This window comes from Zosterops lateralis (genome assembly GCF_965231275.1).
Source record: "Zosterops lateralis genome assembly, chromosome: 2".
NCBI classification, from domain to species: Eukaryota; Metazoa; Chordata; class Aves; order Passeriformes; family Zosteropidae; genus Zosterops; species Zosterops lateralis.
This window is the reverse complement of record NC_139763.1, coordinates 62,225,871-62,245,607: the sequence shown is the minus strand read 5'-3', so window position 1 is coordinate 62,245,607 and position 19,737 is coordinate 62,225,871. Positions and strand designations below refer to the sequence as shown.

Genomic DNA, 19,737 nt, shown 5'->3' with positions numbered 1-19,737 from the left:
TATAAAGGTCATTGAGGGATGTGGTGGGAAAAACATTTTTGGGATTGTCTACAAGTTGTTTTGGGATGTTTTCCAAGGGCAGTGCCAAGATTTAGTTCAGGATGTTGGAGATGGATTAAAAGTGGGAAAAGGAAGGAATTGAAGTGGATTGGAAAGGAGCAAGTGTAGGGGAAAAAAAAAAAAAAAGAGTATAAAAAGGGCAGGTCAGGGTGTTTGCCTGAGCCCTGCCTGCATTTGATCACTCCAATCTGTTCTGTATTCTCATTAAAACCTATTTTTATCTGGTTTAAACCAGAGTGTTCCTTCTGATCTGAGTGGGTGTGTATGAGCACAGCCAACGTGATGCTGGACTGGTGGAGCAGCAGAAGAGGGCTGAGTGGTGCAGCTGCAGCAGGGCTGAGAGCTGGAGCCACGCATGTAAAGGTACCAGCAAGGCTCTCTGAGAGAGACAGGTAAGGACAGAGAGAAAATGTAATTTGTCCCAAGCTGTCAAACTCCTGGCCAGGTGTCACATGTCAAAGACAAGTGGCTACAGCTCTATGAAGTGAAGCAAGTGGTTGCAATGTTAAGCAGCAGAGAGGGTCAGCTACTTCTTTTTTCCCCCCTTCCTCTAAATCTGTTTATGAGAATTGTTTTTGAATATTTATGTTTGGAATAATTATTTGGAAGAAGTCACAGCTGCATCTGCTCCTGCTGAAGTGACAATTTGTACTGCTGTCTCCTAGAGACCCTAAATTCCTACTCTGAAAGAAAGCCCTTGTTTTTAAAACTAAGGCTTGATTTCCATGCTGATTTGAAATGGGTGTAATTTCAAAGAGCAATGGGAGTTTTTACTGGTTTAAGGACCAATGTAAGAAAACAGATGAACTGAACCAGTGGCAGTTGCAGTGACAGCTACTTCGGGAGGACCCAGAAGTGGCTGCTTTGAAAAAATCAGCTCTGTATGGCTAATGCCTCAGCCTCCTTGTCACGTTTGAGAACAGAAACACCACATTTTTGTGAGATCCTGTTGTGGGTCACCACTCCCCATACATCTGCCAGAGCTGGAAGCATCAGAAAGATGCATTTCAGAGGTGCACAACAACAGGGAGCCACAATTGTGTTCTTCAACTGTCTTTGTGAGCATGTGAGAAAAATCTGATGAGGTTGTCTGAAAGACACTGTATAACTTGTTGGGTTCTCCCCCCCCTTGGCATATAAATCACTGCACACAATTCACAAGGACAGGAAAACACATGCACATGTTTAATTTGAGAATTAGGTAATTAGGCAATTAGAAACTATATGCACTGTATGCAAGGTGGGTGGCAGGAATTGAGGATGCATGCACAGAAAGTTTTCAGATTCTGATTTTTAATGCTATATGACTCTTAAATCAACATGTGATTTGTAATTGGCTGGACAGAAAGAACAACAAATTTACATTTCAGAAACAAAACAAGTCCCCAAGCTCAATTAGCCCTGGACTCTCAGAATCTTCTGGAGCATTTTAAATCTTTTTTATGTCCCCTTTCCTATTGGACAGAAATATACCAATGTTTCATCTCAATGTTTCTTTCTAGAAGAAATATATTTCTACAATGCCATTTTTGTGCTATGAATACGGTGCCATCGAAGCCCTGAAAATAGAAAATAAAACATTTCTATTGCTATTTTGTTGATTATTTGAGAAATGCAGTTCATCCCAGGAAAGCCAACATTCACAGGGTATCCACTAATATCCATTCTGCAATAGCAAAAGCAAAAAATAACTCCACAAATAGATGTTTACATTGGAAAAGCATAACTGAGATTTTACCCAGGTACTACTGTATAATATTCTAACAAAATTTTCCATCTCAGACGTCATGCTAGGTCAATATATTTGGCCTGAAGACACATACAAAGCAATCAGCAAGTTTTCTTGAAGTGTCTTTATTGCTCTAAATTATTCCTCTGTGACAGCAAACTCAGCAACTGTTTTTGTTTGTTTGTTTGTTTTTTTCCCTTTCTTTTTTGTTATTAACATATAATGCTCCTTAAAATTCCTTTTAAACACCCAATTTATCATACACTACCACAAAAGCCTTCTTTTTATTGGCTATACTATGCATACACACCTGTTTAACATTTCAGGAAGGAGACCTCACTCTTGAGCAGGAATACTGAACATCAGTATAAATAAAGGATGTCTATACCAGCACAAATTGAAGGCAAACACACTAAAATCTAGGCTGGTGGACTTTTCACATCCAGGAAAATGTCCCTGACATTTTTTTTTTACAAAACAGGATTTCGTGATATGCCTGGAGTCAGTATGCTGTGACATGGGCTGGCACTGCAGAATAGCAACAGCACACATTAAATCTGTGTTGGGAGCTGGTTACCAGAAACACTGCATAGTAATTATGGTGAAGATTCTCTGTGAAATAGATTCTGGTTTTCAAATGAGAGTCTGAAAAAAACACCCCTAACATTTCAGCAGAAATGCTTTACAACTTGTCCAAATTGTAGAAGATGTCTCATCTTTTCCCATAAAAGCTTCCAGAGCTTGTAATTTACTGAGTTACTGCTTGTTGTAATGACTATTTAAGGGAATGGCTTGGCGTGAGTAAGAGATGAGTTTGTTTATTAATTCAGTTCAAAGGTTCATACAATTTACAGAAAGTAATGAAAAGCTTAACGTGAACTTGCAACAACTCCACTTTCCCCCACAAGTTCATAACACTGATACCATCAAGATTTTAAGAAGCTGCCACAGAGTGGGGAGGGGAAAAAAAGAGTCAAAACCAAGTTCCCAGCTCATACCAAGGCTTCATTAATTACAACCACGAGTCCCACATATGGAAGAGGGGCTGCTGCACTCCTAGAATGAAAGCTCTCCTCTCGAATGTGGCCTTGCACAGGGCAGGAGACCATGATGGGGCCAGGCAAACAGCAGGGAGCCAACTGGATCTGGCCATCTGTGACAGCTGATGACCAGCCTTCAGTTTGGAGGAGGAGGGGCCAAAGAACAAAAATCAAAACAGAGCATAGGACAACAACAACAACAAAATTTTTATACAAGCAGCCCTCATCCTTGCTCCAGACTTTGAATGAGCAAGGACTGCATGATGCACTCATCAAGTGTTTTTTTCTCAGCTGTGAAGATTTAGCTAGTCATGCCGTGCTCACCCTGTCATCGCTTCAGAGTTGCCTAAAAAAATCCCAGACGTTTCTAATACTGATTTTCCAATAAAGAAATCTACATTTGCTCAGAAAGTAGAATCTTAATGAGGCTTTTCTTGTCGAGTTAAAAAAGCATGAGGCAAGAGAGGTCTGTCTTAGGGGAAGAAAAATAAACAGCCCTTCTTCTCACCTCAAAACAGAAGGCTCAGAAACTGAAAACTGATAAAAAGTAAACACAATACAAAATCAGTCTCTCTTTCTCCTGAAGGTAACCGATTTTTCAGCTGGCAAAATAAATTGTCCATTAAAATAAAAAATGGTATCTAAATACATTCTAAATAAATGTAAGGACCCATTTGCAACACTGGAAACTCTCCAAGTCTTCTCAGCACACAAGGCCTGTGTCTCCAGTTCACACACAAATGCAATAAAATAAGACCAAGTTTTTAACTGTTCATTTCTGGAGCTCGTTAGGTCACTGCTCCATTAAACATGAAGTAACCAAGACACCATCTCTCAGGGTAGCTTTTTTCCAAATTACAGGATTTTTTTTTCAAAATACAGCTATTTATTCATAATATAGACAGTATTTATACTTCCAAACAAATTACCAGCATCTCATATATAGAATTGCTTTCGTGTATTGGTACTTTAAGTAACTGCTTAAGAAGGATCCTAAACATTTGAGACAAAGGGCGAAAGCACAGGTCTATAATTTTAAATAATTAACACAGAATCACAGAATCATTTAGGTTGGAAAATAACTTCTAAATCATTGAGTGCAACCTTGGACCGATGACCAAAGCATCGAGTGCCATATTCAGTAGTTGCCTGAACACCTTTAGGGATGCTGACTGCACCACCTCCCTGAGCAGCCCGTTATAAGGTTTAAAAACCCTTTCTGCTGCTAACCCACAGAAGAGGCAAAGAACTCTAAACATGAATGTAGACTTTTTAAAATGTCAGATTTATTTCCTTCCTTACAGAAGAGCTGTTCTGGTCTGCAAATGAATGAACAAAATAAGCCTTATTTTGATTTTCACATTGTATGTGCTTAAAAAAAATATGGATTGCAGATGACAATCCCCACAAATTGAAACTCAAATTAGATTTTCTCTTCCCATATACTACCATTTTACAACTAACTCTGAAAACCTTGAGGTTTCACTAGTCCTGCTACCCCTAGCTCTTGCTGCTATAGTACAGAAACCATACTGCATACATATAAACCTGTATTTATGTACAGACACAGAATCACAGAAATAAAAGCACCAGGAAAATGTAAAACCTGCCATTTGAGTTTATACTCCTCAGCAGGAATTCTAGACAAACAATGTTCTGCACACAAATGCAAAGGCAATTTTTCCATGGCCTTCAGGTCAGGCTCAGAAAGAGTATCTTAAGCAGGGCACGAGAAAAGGGAAAACTGCCAACTACTTGCAAGATTAAATCTAGAGCTCCTTAAAAACCCTTAATTAATTATTTTATACTAATAAGAAAAAATATGCATATCAAAGTTTTAAAGTAGCAAATTTATTTTTTTTAATACCAGGACTTTACTAGTTTAGTTTTAGTACAGACGATCCTCCCTAAGAGAGTATTTACAGACAAGGAAAAATAATTAAACATCAGGATATTTATTCTGCATACAAATATTTACAGAAAAAATACTTACAAAAAATTAAGTATTCAAATTTTAATTGACTTCACTTCAAAAAAGCTTAATGCTTTCATCTTATAAAAACATATTGCCTTTACTGTGCTCAAATTTACTATTCAGATCTCTGGATTTTCTTATAAGAGCTTTCTTTTGTGCTTCATCAAAGCGGTTGACTTTGAGATCCTGCTCTCGGTCAAACGGCCTCCTTTCCTGAGGTTTGCTCTTTTCTTCAGATGCTTTGCTCTTCAGCTTTTTCTGGTGGATGTCCATGAGAGACTCCGATCTCCTTGACTCCTGGAAAAAATGAGGAGGAAGTATGAAAGAATATCAACAACAACATAAACAGGTCCCAGCAACCATGTCCTGACATGAGGATCATTGAAGGAAAGCATCATCTAAAACTGAGGCAATAGACACAAACCCAAATTCTGTGACTTTGGAGAGGACCCAATCCTGCTCTTGTTGACATTAATGCCAAGTGTTCTAAGGTCTTAAAACAGCAGTAGGTTTGGGCACTAAAAGGGAAAACTGTAGTGGCATCACCATGGAAACTAGCAGCACTAGAAATGAGAACCACAAGAAGAATGAAGAACTAAAGGAAATAGAGGAAGTATTTTGTGATTACACTTACATTGTATGAAGTCACCTGCTCAGTAAGCCTCTTGTCTCTCTCAGATATTACCATTTCTTCATTATCCTTACTGCTTGACTTTTTTGCCTCTTCTCTTTCCTGATGAGTAGAAGAAAATCACATACTATAGTAATCAGAATGTCTGACGTAAAAAGCAAGCAAATCTATATCTACTTTAATTAAATCTGGAGGGTAAAGGCCATGACAGAGGCCATCAGATATTTTCTGCTCAGCTTGATAGAAGAAGAAACTGGACATGCTAATTGGAAAATCAATGAGCTGAAACAGAATATCTGACTACTGCAAAAAGGGAGCAGAAATAAATGCATATCAATGATATTTAATGTTGTTACTTCATTGCCTTTATCTTTAAGCCTGAATTAGTAAGTTTTGATAACAAAGAAAAATCTGGGAAAGTAAATTTCACCGAACAACCCACAGTATCTTTACTTTGTTTTCACGGAACATCAGTAACACCTACTGCCTGCAGGTGTATATGAATGAATAAATATGCTCACCTTGGCTTTTCTCTCTCTGTCAGCTGGAGTATCTGTCCAAATAGATCTATCACCTGATTTGTCATCAGCTCGTCTCTTGAATGTTCTTGGGCCAAATCCAAAGCTTTTCAACTCAGGTGGAAGCTCTGTCATCCATGATTCCCTGGTAACTTGTTTGGGTTCATCCTTTGCAAAAGAAGTAGAGGTGGAGGGGAGAGTGAAAAAAGCATAATCAAAAATTACAATCTGAATCTCTTGGCTTCCAGCAGAAATCATAGACTTTTTTCCTTGTGTTAACACCTGCGAACATGTAGCATCCCAAGTAGAACTGCAACCAGGTTTACACAGAAACAGGCAAAGAGAAAGACAAATACACTCCGGCAACAAAATACTAGAAATTAAGAAATCCAACTTACGCTGTCTGCTGAAGTAAGTTTTTCTTTCATTCTCTGAGCTCTGCGCTCAAACTCTTTAGCCACATCAGACTCCACTGGTCCTTTTGCAGGCATTGGGCCTATAAAACTGTCTTCGTCCTCGCTACTATCTGTCAGCTTCCAAAAACAAAACATTTCTTTCAAACATAGTGCTAAGAGCATCAAGAAACACTTTAGTTTTATAGAATTAGAATGACTTTGTCTAGAAGAGCATATAAACCTAACGCAAGGCATCTCCCAGACAACAAAAACCTTGATTAGAACTCAAGATTAGACCTGTTCCAGCACTTGAACATGAATACTTTGTCTCCATTGTGCCAAAAGCAGCATCTCTTTTCTGAGGCAAGACTGCTGGTAAAGGCCATGGCAGCACACAAAGCTCTGCATGCAGCCACACAGCCTCTGTGGCCATGGGTAAATTTGGAACACACAAACATACAACTTCCATATTTTGGGCTTTACCATCACAATTCCACACTGCAAGAACTGTCTTGAGCTCAGATTCTGTAAGGATGCCCAAAAGATTAAAGTGTGAGGTAGGGTATCAGTGGCACGTATGGTACCAAACTCCTGCGTGTACAGGATCCGCAACTAATCCCTTGGCTCTGTCATTCATATCTTCAACTCCTCAAGGATCCATTCAAGAAGAATTTCTTCCCTGGAAGGGTTGTCAAGCATTGGAACAGGCTGCCAAGGAGGTGGTGGAGTCACCATTCCTGGAAATGTTCAGAAAATGACTGAGTGTGGCCCTTAGTACCATGGTCTAGTTGACAAGGTGGTGATGGGTCCAAGGTCTCAATGATCCTGGAAGCCTTTTCCAGCTTAATGATTCCATGATTCTGACATGGCATTCTAAGCAATTTTTTGGAGAAGGGCTAAAAAAATAAGTTTGTTAGGGACTACATGCCAACAAAAATCTTCCCTGTTGCCAGGGGTTGTACAGAAAGCTCACTGGTGCCTCCCTCCAAGTAAAAACAGGACATATGTGGATGGAAGCAAAACTAGACAGAACATGGTGATGCCACAGAGCCCTGGGAGCAAAGCTAAGGTGCCCAGTATCTATAAAAGTGCAAAGATTTTGCTACAGTCTGACTGTACGTGATAAAGCAACGGGAGTAGGATGACAAGGCTGTGTAGCCAAGAAGCACAAAGCATGACTTGAGAACACACAAGGTGGTGAGTCATTAGAGTAACTAAAGCAAAGTGAAGAGTCAGCAAGCCCCTAAAGATGTACTTGAATACAAAATAATTAAATATTTTTTGTAAAAAGCCAACATGAAATTATTCATATTCAAAAATAAGAAAGAGTATTATTAGGAAGAGGTAATAAAACGATAATTATTAGGAAAAGAGGCAAATTCTGTAATATCTGCAAAAAAGCTGATGCTAGAAGATGTATTTATGAGAAAGGAGACTTTTTTGTTTGCAAAATATAAAAGCAGACCAGGTTTGACATCTCTGCCTCAAGAGATTTGTCACTATGATAAATTGCTTAATCGTTATTTGGAGTTATAAGACGATGAGTATCTCAGAAATGTCAGATAATCTTTCTGCACGATGAATTACAACACCACTCATCGTAGGAGGCTGGAGAATTATATGCTTTGCAACTACTAACAAAAAAGGGAAGTTTCAGAGCAGCTTTTGTATCGTTCCTTCCTAGGGTGTCTAGCATCTCCCATAGTGTCTGGGAGTTAAATGTAAAAATATAAGTATCTTAAAAATAAACAGAATAACCATTAATTCTCCCAAGGAATTAATATTCAGTTTATCATAGCATGAGAGAGATTCACTTGCCTAAGCACTAGTATCCAGCACCATTTTTGGTGTCTTAGGGTCACCTGCCTGGTTTAGGAGGTGCTGCTCAAGAAGGGCACAACCTTCTCTAGAAGTGCTACTCCCTACCTGCCAGGCCCTCCCACAGGCAATTTGGATCCCTCAGAATGGTACTGGAAACCCATGTTTAGGGAGTTCAATCTTCCCTATAGCTGTATTTCACCACATGTCTTGTTCCTGAATGTTCTTTAGTAGCACATGCATTATTTTGCAACCAGGGATGGCAGACTACAGAACTAGTTTTTACCTAACATGACCAGAAATGTCAGAAAACATGAAATAAAAAAAGGTGTGTCAGTGTCATTGTCCTGCACCTCACTCCCAGTTACAGGCATTGTCCTGCAATTGCTAAGAACAATTTAGTGACACTGTAATGCCATTCTTGATTGTATTCTTTTGGATAAACTTATTTAAAAGTTGCAGCCACTAGTAAACATCTTTCAGGTGAAAAGGTGCCTGCAGTTTAGGATGCCAAAATTGTTTGTGTTCAGTGAGTGCACCATCTATTTAACAGCAAAAGCACAACAAACCAGAACAGTCTTTTTGGTTTCTTTTTTTTTTTTTTTTTAAGGCTTTTTTTGCTCCAGTATTTGACTCCAGCAAAAATATGCCAGACACTTTCTGGTCCAAAATTAAACTGTCATCTTGAGAAGTATGTCTGGTAGTCTCTTTCAGGCTGCAACTTGTTTAACCACTTCAGATAGCTAGTACTAAAACAAAAGGCTTCACTTTTCACAAACCTGGGGACGGGATTCTGATGAAACAGATGGTCCTATGAAACATCTGCCACTCCTGGTGTCCTCTGAAGCTTCCCTAAAGCCAGGTGGTAATGCAGGACCTATAATGGGCCTTGACAGTGGGGGAAGAAAAAGAAAAAAATCTTGGTTTTTCAGTTGAGGGGGAAAAATATATAACAGATCAATATAAAAATAAAAATCCACCATTGATGAGAAATATGACTTTCCTTCCTCCCCACGCCAAGTGTGCCCCTGTGACACATACTGTAGAAATAACTGAATAAGAGTGTCTCCATTTTCCATGAGGACCTATGCAAACAGTTTTGATGTAAAAAAACCAGGAAAGTTGCAGAATGTAGTCAAGGAAATCCACTTTTTTCTTCCCTAGCTTCCTTCACCAGATTCAGGAGCAATGAAAGGTGATAAGACAAATATACACTCTTTCTCAATCAACAAACCCAATTTTGTTCTTCTTTTCTTGCATCTCAGTTTCACTGTCCTTTGATAAGCAGAAACAGTGAACTGCTTTGATATTATTTTACCTTGGAGTAGGAAAGAGAGAAGAGTTTTGTGAGTGCAGGTAACTTCACTGATTTGTTTTTAAGCCACAGCTCTGCAAGGAACGTAACTCAGTTGTCTCCACAAACACAGAAAGACGAGAATCTCTTTTCAGTGGTTTAAAGAATTCTACAAACTGTGCTCAAAGAAACTGTGCTTGCTGTATTGAAAGTCTTTTGAATGTGGGTTCCTCTTAATAATCCACCATAATATTCTTTAAAGCTAACAAAAACTAATTAAAAACCCAAACAACTGTCATCTGAAGACATAACCCGAGTGACAGTATCCTTCCAACTTAACGGCACACTTTGTTTATCATGACCTTCAGTTGTGACCTTTAGGTGATCCAAAGCAACAACACCTGAATTGAATTTGCTAATTACGGCCTTTACTCAATCCCACATAATCTAATCAAGTACAGTCCTGCTGTAGTGATACTATTGTCAGGCATTAAAGAGGGGAAATAAAAGACACAAATTCTCACTGAAGAACCAACCACAGATACACAGACATGAACAATAAATATACGACCTCAGGCCAGGACAAGGACACTGGTGAGATTTTAAACCCAGTCAAGAAGTCTGGGTTAATTTTGAAGTTCCACCCCCACCTAACTGCTGCAGTTTGTTTTTCCTTCCTTCTTTTTTTCCTTCCTTTCTTCCTTGTTAAGGCCATGCGTTAAATTCCTAATGTAATTTAAAAAATTTAAACTTACACAGATACAGCCAAAAAATCTTTAGTTTTAGTATACATTTATTCTGCATGGAGAGACAAATTAACCAAACTATAAAATAAAGCTCTCAACTAAAATATATATGAACATCTCTGTTATGGGCTGTATCTGTGCAACCTGTAAAAAAGAACCAGTTTCAAATGCCCTGTTTGATTCTGTCACAGCTCAAAGACTCTTCAGGGAATAGAAAAGTAGTTCTCATATTCATGCTTCCCATGCTTTCCACTTCTTATGCTTTTTTTTCTGCCCTACATGAACATCTCTTTGGTCTTTCCTCAGCAGCACACAGGTGACAATCTTTAACAGTTTCCTGGATGTCCAAAGGGTCTCTGAACAGGCAAATTGAATCTAAATACTAGTAATATTTTAACTCTGATAATACATTGATTCTAATAACATATTAACTGCTTATAAAAAACTGGTAAACACATTTTACTGCTGTAGGCAACTTCAGCACCTATGCATGTTCAAAAACTTACAGACTAAGCTTTAATTTAAGGACTATTGCATTTCATATATGGCAAAGAACATTTGTTGGAAGCCCTTGCTAATGCATATTTCAAGATGGGTGTTTCAGCATTCTTCTGATGTATAACATAATTTTTTTTAAGATCACCTTCACTCTTTGCCTTGATATGTGAACACTTCAGAAACATTTATGAGTGCCACACTGGAGTGTCTAACATTGATAAACAGTAATATAATCTTCAAAATTGAAGGAAATCTTTTCACACATATATTTTATGATGGAATGATTCAAACCATTTTCAACAAGCTGCAGATTGCCACACGAGCTGCCCCTAATCATGATCGTGTTGCTTTGACAAGTCTGGAAAAGATGTAAGAGAACAAAAGCTTTATAAAAGAATGAGTATGTCACACAGAACTGATAAACAGCCTGTCCATGCACTGAAACAAACGACCTGCATTTGTTTCAATTATTCATGGCTCAGTTGGCAGCTGGCAATCTGCTCAAGGCTTAAGGGCAATGCAGCAGGCAGACAGCAGCACCCTGTCTGTGCCCTGCACAGCTTACACACCTCCCAGACTCCCAGGTGTGTGGGGGTGGAAGATAGACAAGGCTCTTCCCACGCATCACACCGCTCCCACCAATTCAGGGAGTCAGCCTGGGTGCAAAACAGCTCTCCTCAATCTCCTTTCTCAGTGTGTGCTAGGAGCAATTGTATGGTGAGGTAGGAAAAAACAATAGAGAGGGTGCCAAGTGCCTTCTACTGCTTTAATCTATCACACAGAGCAGACTCTTGCCTCAATGTCACAGAATCACAGAATATTCTGAGTTAGAAAGGACCCCCTAGGATCATCAAGTTAACTCTCGAGTGAATGGCCCCTTCCTCTTCCATTTTACCACAAGTATTCAAGAAAGCAAGAAGGCTACCTCTGCTAATTTTTTTATAAGAGAATACATTACTTTTAATGACCTGCTGAATTTTATGATTAAAATAATACTTTGTGCATGCAGAACACAAGAAAAAGTGAAAAAAAAAAAATTGTGTCTGGGACCATCAAAGCACTAAGTGATCCCACTGAGCATGATACCCACAACCACAAGAGTTTTTTGATTACAGCAAAGTGTAACCAAATGTACACAAGAAAGATACTTCCAAATAACCTTAGTTACATAAATTCTTGCTTAGTTACATAAATTTTATGCTGCCAAGCATCATAAAAAATTCTGTAAACTAAAAAAAAAAAAACCAAAAAAAAACCCCAAACCTTCGAAATTTCTTTCGAGATGGTATATTACACACACAAGCACCAATTTCACTATGGTTTATAATTTCAAATTATAGAAAGAAGTACACAGATTGATACAAAGACTAAAAGGCTAAAAACTTAACAGGCTGTTGAGTTCTGTATAGAAAATCCATACAATGTTTTGGAGGGGAAGTATTTTATAACTGTTAGCAATCAAATGGAAAGCTTCCTGAGAGAGAGAGAGACAATAAATAATGCTTATTTCTGTAGACCTGACAGCCTCTTTTTTAGAAACCTACAATGTTCAGAGTAGTTTTGTACCTGGAGACATATAAAAAATAATCCTTGATGCATTAGCAAAGGACATGGTATTGCACCACACACAAGGAAACTGCCCTAGTCCCTCACAGACCTGAATGAACTACAGAACTATGGGTCCTTGTGTAATTTATTTTTTCTCCACTGATCTGAGACCTATCAAAAGAAATGGAGGAAATTTGACATCCAAAATACATCTCAGAAAATGTACATTAGTTCTTTTACTCTTCTTCCAACCTGGTGTAGGAGGGCTGTGTGCTCTGTTTCAATGGAATGATGTTCTTTTTCTCAGAACATGGAGGAAATATTACCTCTCATCATCTGACTCTCAAGTGCACAACTGAAATGTTCTGTAATAGTGATACAAAATATTTAATCTAAAATAATTGTGTTTTAAGGAAAAGAATCTGAATATAATTCCATTTTAATTACCTCTCTGGAGAATCATCCTGTTTTTTAAATCCAGGAGGAAGCGCTGGCCCAAAAAACCCATCATCATCATCGTCTTCATGAATTCTTTTTGGCTTTCTGCAAATACAGATTTCACTTAATAATTACCTTGACATGCATAGCAATTATCTACATTTTAAAAAAGAAAAAAAAACCTACATAAAATTATTTCATAGGGTCTTCTGTACTAAATATCCTGCTGTTACCAAGGAAACAGTGCAAAAAGGATCCAAAATTATTTGAAGCAATTAAAAAATTGGGAGCATAAGATTCACTTCAAAAATGTTCTGACATTTAAAAAAAGAAAAAAACTTAAAAAACAACATTAAGAATGCTTTTTCTGGAGAAAGAAGTTTAGTATAATGTTGAAATACCATTCTCTAGTCACAAAATAATTTAAAATTCAGTACACTTCTTTCTCTATTTTTATATGCTGTCTGCATTTTGAGTACTATTTTCCCTGTTCAATTCTAATTAGCTGAAAAAACTATTGACTAAGAAAACAGGAAAAAAATTGAATAATAATTACTCTAGCACTCATTAAGATGGCATAATGGCCTTCAAGTCTCTTATACAAGGCTCAGAGCAAACACACACAAATTCTTAAAACAGCAATTGTGAGTAATCAACCCAACAAACGAGAGTATCTGCACTCTCCTGTTACTTGTTAAACAATTCAGTTTTTTTCATTAGAGTTGACTTATTGAATGCATAAATTCATGTCCATAAACAGGTCTTACAGCCTCTCAAAGAGAGCTAATGTACCAAAACCAGGGCAAAACTCAAGTACCAAATACTTATGTAAATGGTAAGTGGTGTCTGTCCTTAGCATAAACATGCCAATTTGCAGAACTAAAATAAAACATGTAAGTGCAGAAATCTGACTGCCCCAAATAACTTAATTCTACCACAGGGTGTCAAACAGATCAGCTGAAAGAACATTCTTGGCCATGAAGAACATGCAGAACATATAATCCAAAGTTTTTCACAGGCACAGAGTTTACCTTTTTTTATACAACACTGTCCCTTTTTCATAAGTTAGACACATTACATTTGCAACACAATTTGTACATACACAAATAACACAAAAGCATACTCACTTGGGTGCTGGATCTCCTTCTGTCTCCTCTTCGGAATCTCTGTTTGTGTCTCTGGGTAGAGGAAGAGATTCTGAGTCGTCATCGCTGTCAGGAGTTTCTGAGCCACAGCTGCTTTTGTAGTCTGGAGGCAGTGCTGGTCCTGCAACTGAACATCCAGAGTTATTTGGGATCATAAAATCACAGAATGGTTTGGATTGGAAGGGACCTTAAAGATCATCTAGTTCCAATCTCCCTGCCATGGGCAGGGAACCTTCTACTAGACCAGGTTTAATAAGGACACCTACTAAATGTTTCAAATGAGTATGATCTATGAGGGCATTTCCAAAACACGTATTTACTGGGAATTAAGTTTATTCAATCACTGCTCTCTCTAGCATTTAGAGAAGGTATCTAAACAAACTTCTAGAAGTTACTTATTTCAGCACTATATATCCATCAACAACCTACCCTGAACTGTTCTGACTTAGGACATCACTAATCTATTACTACATGAGCATCTTCTGGAGCAGGACTAGAAAGCCCTGTTTTATATAACAACTGATGTACACTGGATGTGGTATAAACCAGTATATTTAAAAGAAACTACCACTTTTAATAAAGCATTTGAAGCTTACTAGTGAAGAAACACATCATGTACATACACAGCGTGGGAGACCACAAATTCTGAAATGGGAGCATTTGTGACCAGAAAGTATTAAACTAATTGCCAACCTGCTTTAGGAATGGTTTTAATGATTAAGGTTATTTCCAGTTCAGCTAAATGTGAACAGTAGGGACAGATTTAAGTACTCTGCTGAAAAAGGGATGATTTAGGCATTCAGAGAATGAATTAAAAGAATTGTTGCTGTCAGAAGGCCAGGGTACTGGATGGAGCTCTCATGCTCCACTCAAACCTTCACCCTCTAGGGTAATATCTCAGCAAAATTAAAATTCAGACGCTAACACTGCTAAGAGGCCTGAGCCATTTCTGGCACTGTGCCTACCAGCAGACACTGATCTTTCTAGATTTATTTGGCTATACTACCATGTGCAGTGGGTCCAGAAGCAGCTTAGCCATTGATCCTAACAGCAAATGCCCCCCTAACAAGACCTTTAACACAGATACCCTCACAGGCTTGATCAACAAGGAGTCATCTGGAGCAAGCAGAAACCAGCAATGGTCCCAAGGCAAGAGGCCTTCCCAATCCAGGGCAAGGCACCCATTTACACAAACACAGTACAAACAGCCCATGTTCCCATGTAATGGAGATCTGATTCTACTGATGATTTAGCACCCTGAGACACAGAAACTGTTCCTCCTCTTAATATCTCAAGCACTGAGTACAAGACTTGCAGTACAGAGAGGCGTTTTGGTAAGGAAAAGACATTGTTCCCTTTATGAATAGTCAAAGGTCAGATGAAAAGATAAATGGCACCAGGAAATTAGATCTCCAGTCGAAGAACTACAACTTTTTGATAGTATAAAATACAACCTGATGCATATTATGGTTCCATTATTAGCTGACAAAGGCTAGGCAGAAATCACATCCTTCGAGTGAGTTTCACAAAGCATTTAATCATCTTTAGCACAAGACACAAGGACAGTCCACTAGTTATAAAAATCCAGCAGATCTGCCACTTCTTTTTTCTCTGTTTTAATGGAAAAGTCTTTAACTGGGACATACAAATCCACTTCAGCACTAGGAAGGAAAAAAACCAACCAACAAACCACTTCTCTCGCCCCTAAAAACCCCAAACACAACGTCCTAGCCTGTAAAGGCAAAATAAGTTCAAGACGAAAGGAAAGAAACAGATGAATGATAAGTAGGAATAAAAACAGCTATCAAGAAGTCTCATCTTTCAGTAGGAAAAGCACCACTTGAATAAAAGCACTTAAAACCCAGACAAAAACCTGCACAAACTGCTTTCTCCAGCCACCTGGTACCCTGACACTATGCAAGCAGACTCCATTTGCTCTAAATGCAAAACAGAAGACTTGGAGTGGAAGGAACAAACTCAGATACAACTTGATGAGTCTGATAAGAGAGAGAAAGAGAGAAATTAGGAATAGTTTTGTGAGCTGCACAGAACTAGTAAAACCAAAACTATTTAAGGAAACCAAATGTTCCCACTGGCATGTTTTTCAACACCAGGGCTAACATACATACTTTTATCCCAATTTCTCTCTGTTATGTTGGCAAAACTGTTTGCATGGGCTATGCAATAAGCTGGATCAGGGAACTTAAAAGTGCATAAAAATAGCACTGCAAGCCACAGCCTTTCCCTGAAAGAACTGTTTGTTCATGGAACCACAGCCTAAGCAGGACAACCAGAAATTAAATAGGGACAGAGACTGATTAATGAAGGGAAAATGGCATTCAAAGCCTAAGGAGAAAAAGTCATTGGACATGGTGAAAAAAATGGAGGGGAAAGAGACTTGGGATTAAAAATTAATATGATCATGGTATTGACTGAGACTAACAATCAGGATGGTTTGGGGAGCCACAAGAAAGAGCAGAAAGGTAGGAATGGAAATTGCTAAGTGTAAATATGGTGAGCAAAGAAAGAAAAGGCTGAGGAGGGAGGCCAAGATCTAATCAGAAGTCTGTGAAATTCCCCAAAAGCCATGGAAAAGTGGAAAAATACAGATGAAAGGAGGAAGAGCAGAGAGCTCAAAGAGTCAGGAAACAAAACCTAATGATGTGAGAACGATAAATGGATGCAGCAATGGCAGAGCAACAGGAAAGTGACAAAGTAACCAGAGCTCAAAACAATTCTGAGCCGGATAATGGGATAAAAAAGTATGAGAAGAAAATTTCGGGGATAGTGAGGAGAGAAACAGGACCAAGTGAGACTGAAGCGAATGTTTCACAGCTACTAGAACTGACCATCCTACTAATGAGCCGGCTCTGGTGACTATCTGCCTGAAAATCAAGTCAATTCAATTCAGAAACCAAATTAAAAGCTACTTTTTGTTTTGTTTTGCTAGGGTTATTTCTGTTGTATTTGGGGATTCTAAGCAATCTACCACACCATCAGACATATACTGGAAAGCTCTCAAAAACAGATAAGGCCTTGCAGCTCCAGCATAGTGGTAGATCAACCCAGACATAGCAACACACCCGTATTTTAACAAGTGTGGCCTCAATGCTGAAACAGACAAAACCCCTTTCTGCATCTCTGGTTATTTTTAGCTATTCCCTAGCACTTCTCTCCTGCTGGTGCAAGGACAGCCCAGAGGGACAAATGGGCTAAAAGAAGTATGATTCTTCCAAGCAGGAGCACAGTTAGTCCAGCTTCAAAGCACTATCATGAAGTGAAGAATCAGGAAATAAGTGCATCCCATGGGATGCAGGTAAAGAAGGTAAAGGATTTACCAGGGATGAGCTTTTGGATCTGTCCAGCTACCACTTGCTTCCATCCTGTTCCTGATTAAGGGTCACAGAAATACTATTATCATCACTTCTCTGACACCAGAGGTAGTCCATGGGCTACCCAACAGTGGGTATTGCAGGAGAAAATGGTCTTATCCAGAGGGGTGGTGGGAGTGGGGCTCGAGGGGGCTGAAGTATCTGCTTCTGACTGTGGTGCACATCAGCCTGCACAAGGCATAAAATGCTGATGGAAACTGGGGCAACTAGTCTGCAGACAGCTCCCAGGTGGATTGCCTCCAGAAGCAATGTATTAGCAATAAATCTAATCATAATCATACATAATCACTCTCCTATTTAATGTGTCTGTCTGTCTGAGAACCTTCTCTTGTGTCTAAGAGTCTTCTCTGCCACAGGCTGCTCAAAGTCCTACTTTGTTGCTGTTTGGAGACAGAAATTATGAAAGTAGACTAAAAAAACAAGTGCTCTTCAAGAAAAGCAATGAGCAGCTCAAATATCAGTGAGACTATTATGACAGGAAAAATATTGGAAAAGCTGTTCAGCTTTAAAAGGTGAAGCATCTCTTAAAATAGTTAGAAAACATGATGGAAATTGTTACAGAACAAATTCTAGGCCCATTTGACTCAAGACCCAGCAAGTGTTGCAGCACAGAAGGTGCTGATGGCAGCCCCACCGTGTGATTTTTGTCACTCCAGGTGCAGGGCTCCAGATGGAGCTGTAGCTCTGTACAGCAAAGTGTGTTATGCTAAAGTACTTGCCCTCCTTTCTTGCTCTGCACTGCAGCAGTCTGCCTCATGCAGTGAGCAGGGACACTTCGCTGCTGTAAGTCAAAGTCAGGAAAAGTTTCTGAAAATGATAGAAACAAATAACCTGCCAGTAGTTGCAGTTTGGAGGCTTTGTTTGTTTGTTTTCAAAGGCAAATAAATTCTTTAACCCACTTCACACAGAAATTTCCAAGGAGATCTTGGATCAGTTGCCAGTGCAACTGTAACACCACAGAACTGATTTATGCTGGGACAAAGAGGGGACAATCTCAGCTGAGTAACCCAGACTAGACACTGCTGAAACACCCGATGTCACAAACCCATGGCCTAAGGATAAGCTTAACTTGTTTTGTTCATACATGACACAGATACTTGCAGCATGCATCAGTGTGTTGATGGAAAGTGAATAAGCCACTACCACAGATATGGCCAGGAAAGGCGGCACCAGCTCGTGCAGTCAGGGCTTCCACACAAACCTGAGATCCAGAGCTTGATGTTGCCATGGTGTCAGCTAATGCAGCAGCTTTGTCCCTCTTGCTATTGCTCCCTCTTCTGGATTAAAAAATTAGAGAGCACACAAGCACAACAAACCTTTCCCATCAGAGCTGCTTTCTTTGGGGTAACTGAACGGTCAGTGACACACTGCTAGAAACTGAATATATGTACTAGTGCCTTGAACCTGGATTTGCAAGGAGTGCAAACACTCCAAGTGCTGCTTCCAGAGATATTGCTGATAGAGAACAAACAAGAACTTTAGTGGAGGACCCAAGCTCCACTGCAGAAGAGGCAGCCTGGCAGTCAGCCGGTCCCGGTGGGATCCCATTTCTGATGGGATCTCTGACCATGAGAGACCCGGCAGGCGAGGCACCGCAGCCCCACCGACCGGCAGCCAGCCTGCTCCACATCCCGAGCTACACCGCCTGGAAAACCACAGCTGATGAAGTGCTTTGGCTTGGCAAAGGAAAGCGCGATGCACAGGCCCAGCCTCCTCCTTTTCTACCAACTAATTTCACCCTAGCCGAAGAGCCCAGGATTCAAAGCGCAGGCGAGACCCGAGCGGGACACAAGTAAGTGACTCAAAGCGGTTTTTCTAAAACGACTTTTAGAGCGCTTCATATCTGTAGCATTCCAGCGCATATGGCGCAGGGTGTGGTTTTTTTTTTTTTTGGGTTTTTTTTTTTTTTTTTTTTTTGGTTTTGTTTTTGTTTTGTTTTTGTTTTGTTTTGCTTTTCCCCGGAAAAGTCACTGTAAGAGCTCTCCCGGGAAGTTTCTCTCCATGCAGGTGCCGCACTGTGACACACCCCGCTCCCCCACGCAGGGAGCACCCCGCGCTGGGGACACACGGTCTGCAGAGCCGCTCTAACCCGCCCATAGCACCACACGGTACGGACACACGGCCTGCGGGCCCCGCTCTCTCCCCCACACGGAGCACCCCGGTGGCACAAGGGCCGCAGAGCCCGGTCCCCCACCGCCCTGCGCTCTCACCCTGGCTGGAGTCCTGGCCCGGCTGGGCCTCGGCGCGGCGCGGGAAGCCGGGCGGCAGCGCGGGGCCGATCAGCTGGCGGGCCATGGCCAGGCCGGCTCCGGGGGCAGCCCGGCCGCTCTCCCCGGCCCAGCCCGCTCCGCTCCCCTGCTCCGCCCCTGCGGCGCTCCCGGATGACGCCAGGAAGGAGGCGGGCCGGGAGGGAAGGAGGCGGGAAGAAGGCGGGAAGGAGGCAGGGCTGACCTCGCCCGGCCCGGACGTGACGCGCTCAGCGGCCGCCGCCGAGGCCCCACGTGTGGTGC

The 19,737-nt window shown here is 40.3% G+C and overlaps 1 protein-coding gene across 1 annotated transcript; it reads right to left on the bottom strand.

Moving 5' to 3' along the window:
- Positions 1 to 4,768: 4,768 nt before the first annotated feature.
- GPALPP1 (GPALPP motifs containing 1) lies at positions 4,769 to 19,590 on the bottom strand. Its single transcript, XM_083855938.1, has 8 exons — positions 19,438 to 19,590; positions 13,818 to 13,962; positions 12,700 to 12,795; positions 8,946 to 9,054; positions 6,352 to 6,486; positions 5,957 to 6,121; positions 5,439 to 5,537; positions 4,769 to 5,101 (listed from the first exon to the last, which is right to left on the bottom strand). Exons 1-8 carry the CDS (start codon positions 19,520 to 19,522, stop codon positions 4,883 to 4,885), a joined length of 1,053 nt encoding a protein of 350 aa, XP_083712064.1. The 5' UTR covers positions 19,523 to 19,590; the 3' UTR covers positions 4,769 to 4,882.
- Positions 19,591 to 19,737: the final 147 nt, after the last annotated feature.

What these genes read in the sequence shown, in the direction of transcription:
- GPALPP1 (XM_083855938.1), bottom strand. Translation starts at nt 19,522, where the DNA reads ATGGCCCGCCAGCTGATCGGCCCCGCGCTGCCGCCCGGCTTCCCGCGC. An exon ending in CATCAGAATCCCGTCCCCAG is followed by an intron (nt 6,487 to 8,945) that starts GTTTGTGAAAAG and finishes TGTTTTTGGAAG; the next exon opens with CTGACAGATAGTAGCGAGGA. An exon ending in AGCAGGTGACTTCATACAAT is followed by an intron (nt 5,102 to 5,438) that starts GTAAGTGTAATC and finishes CATTTTTTCCAG; the next exon opens with GAGTCAAGGAGATCGGAGTC.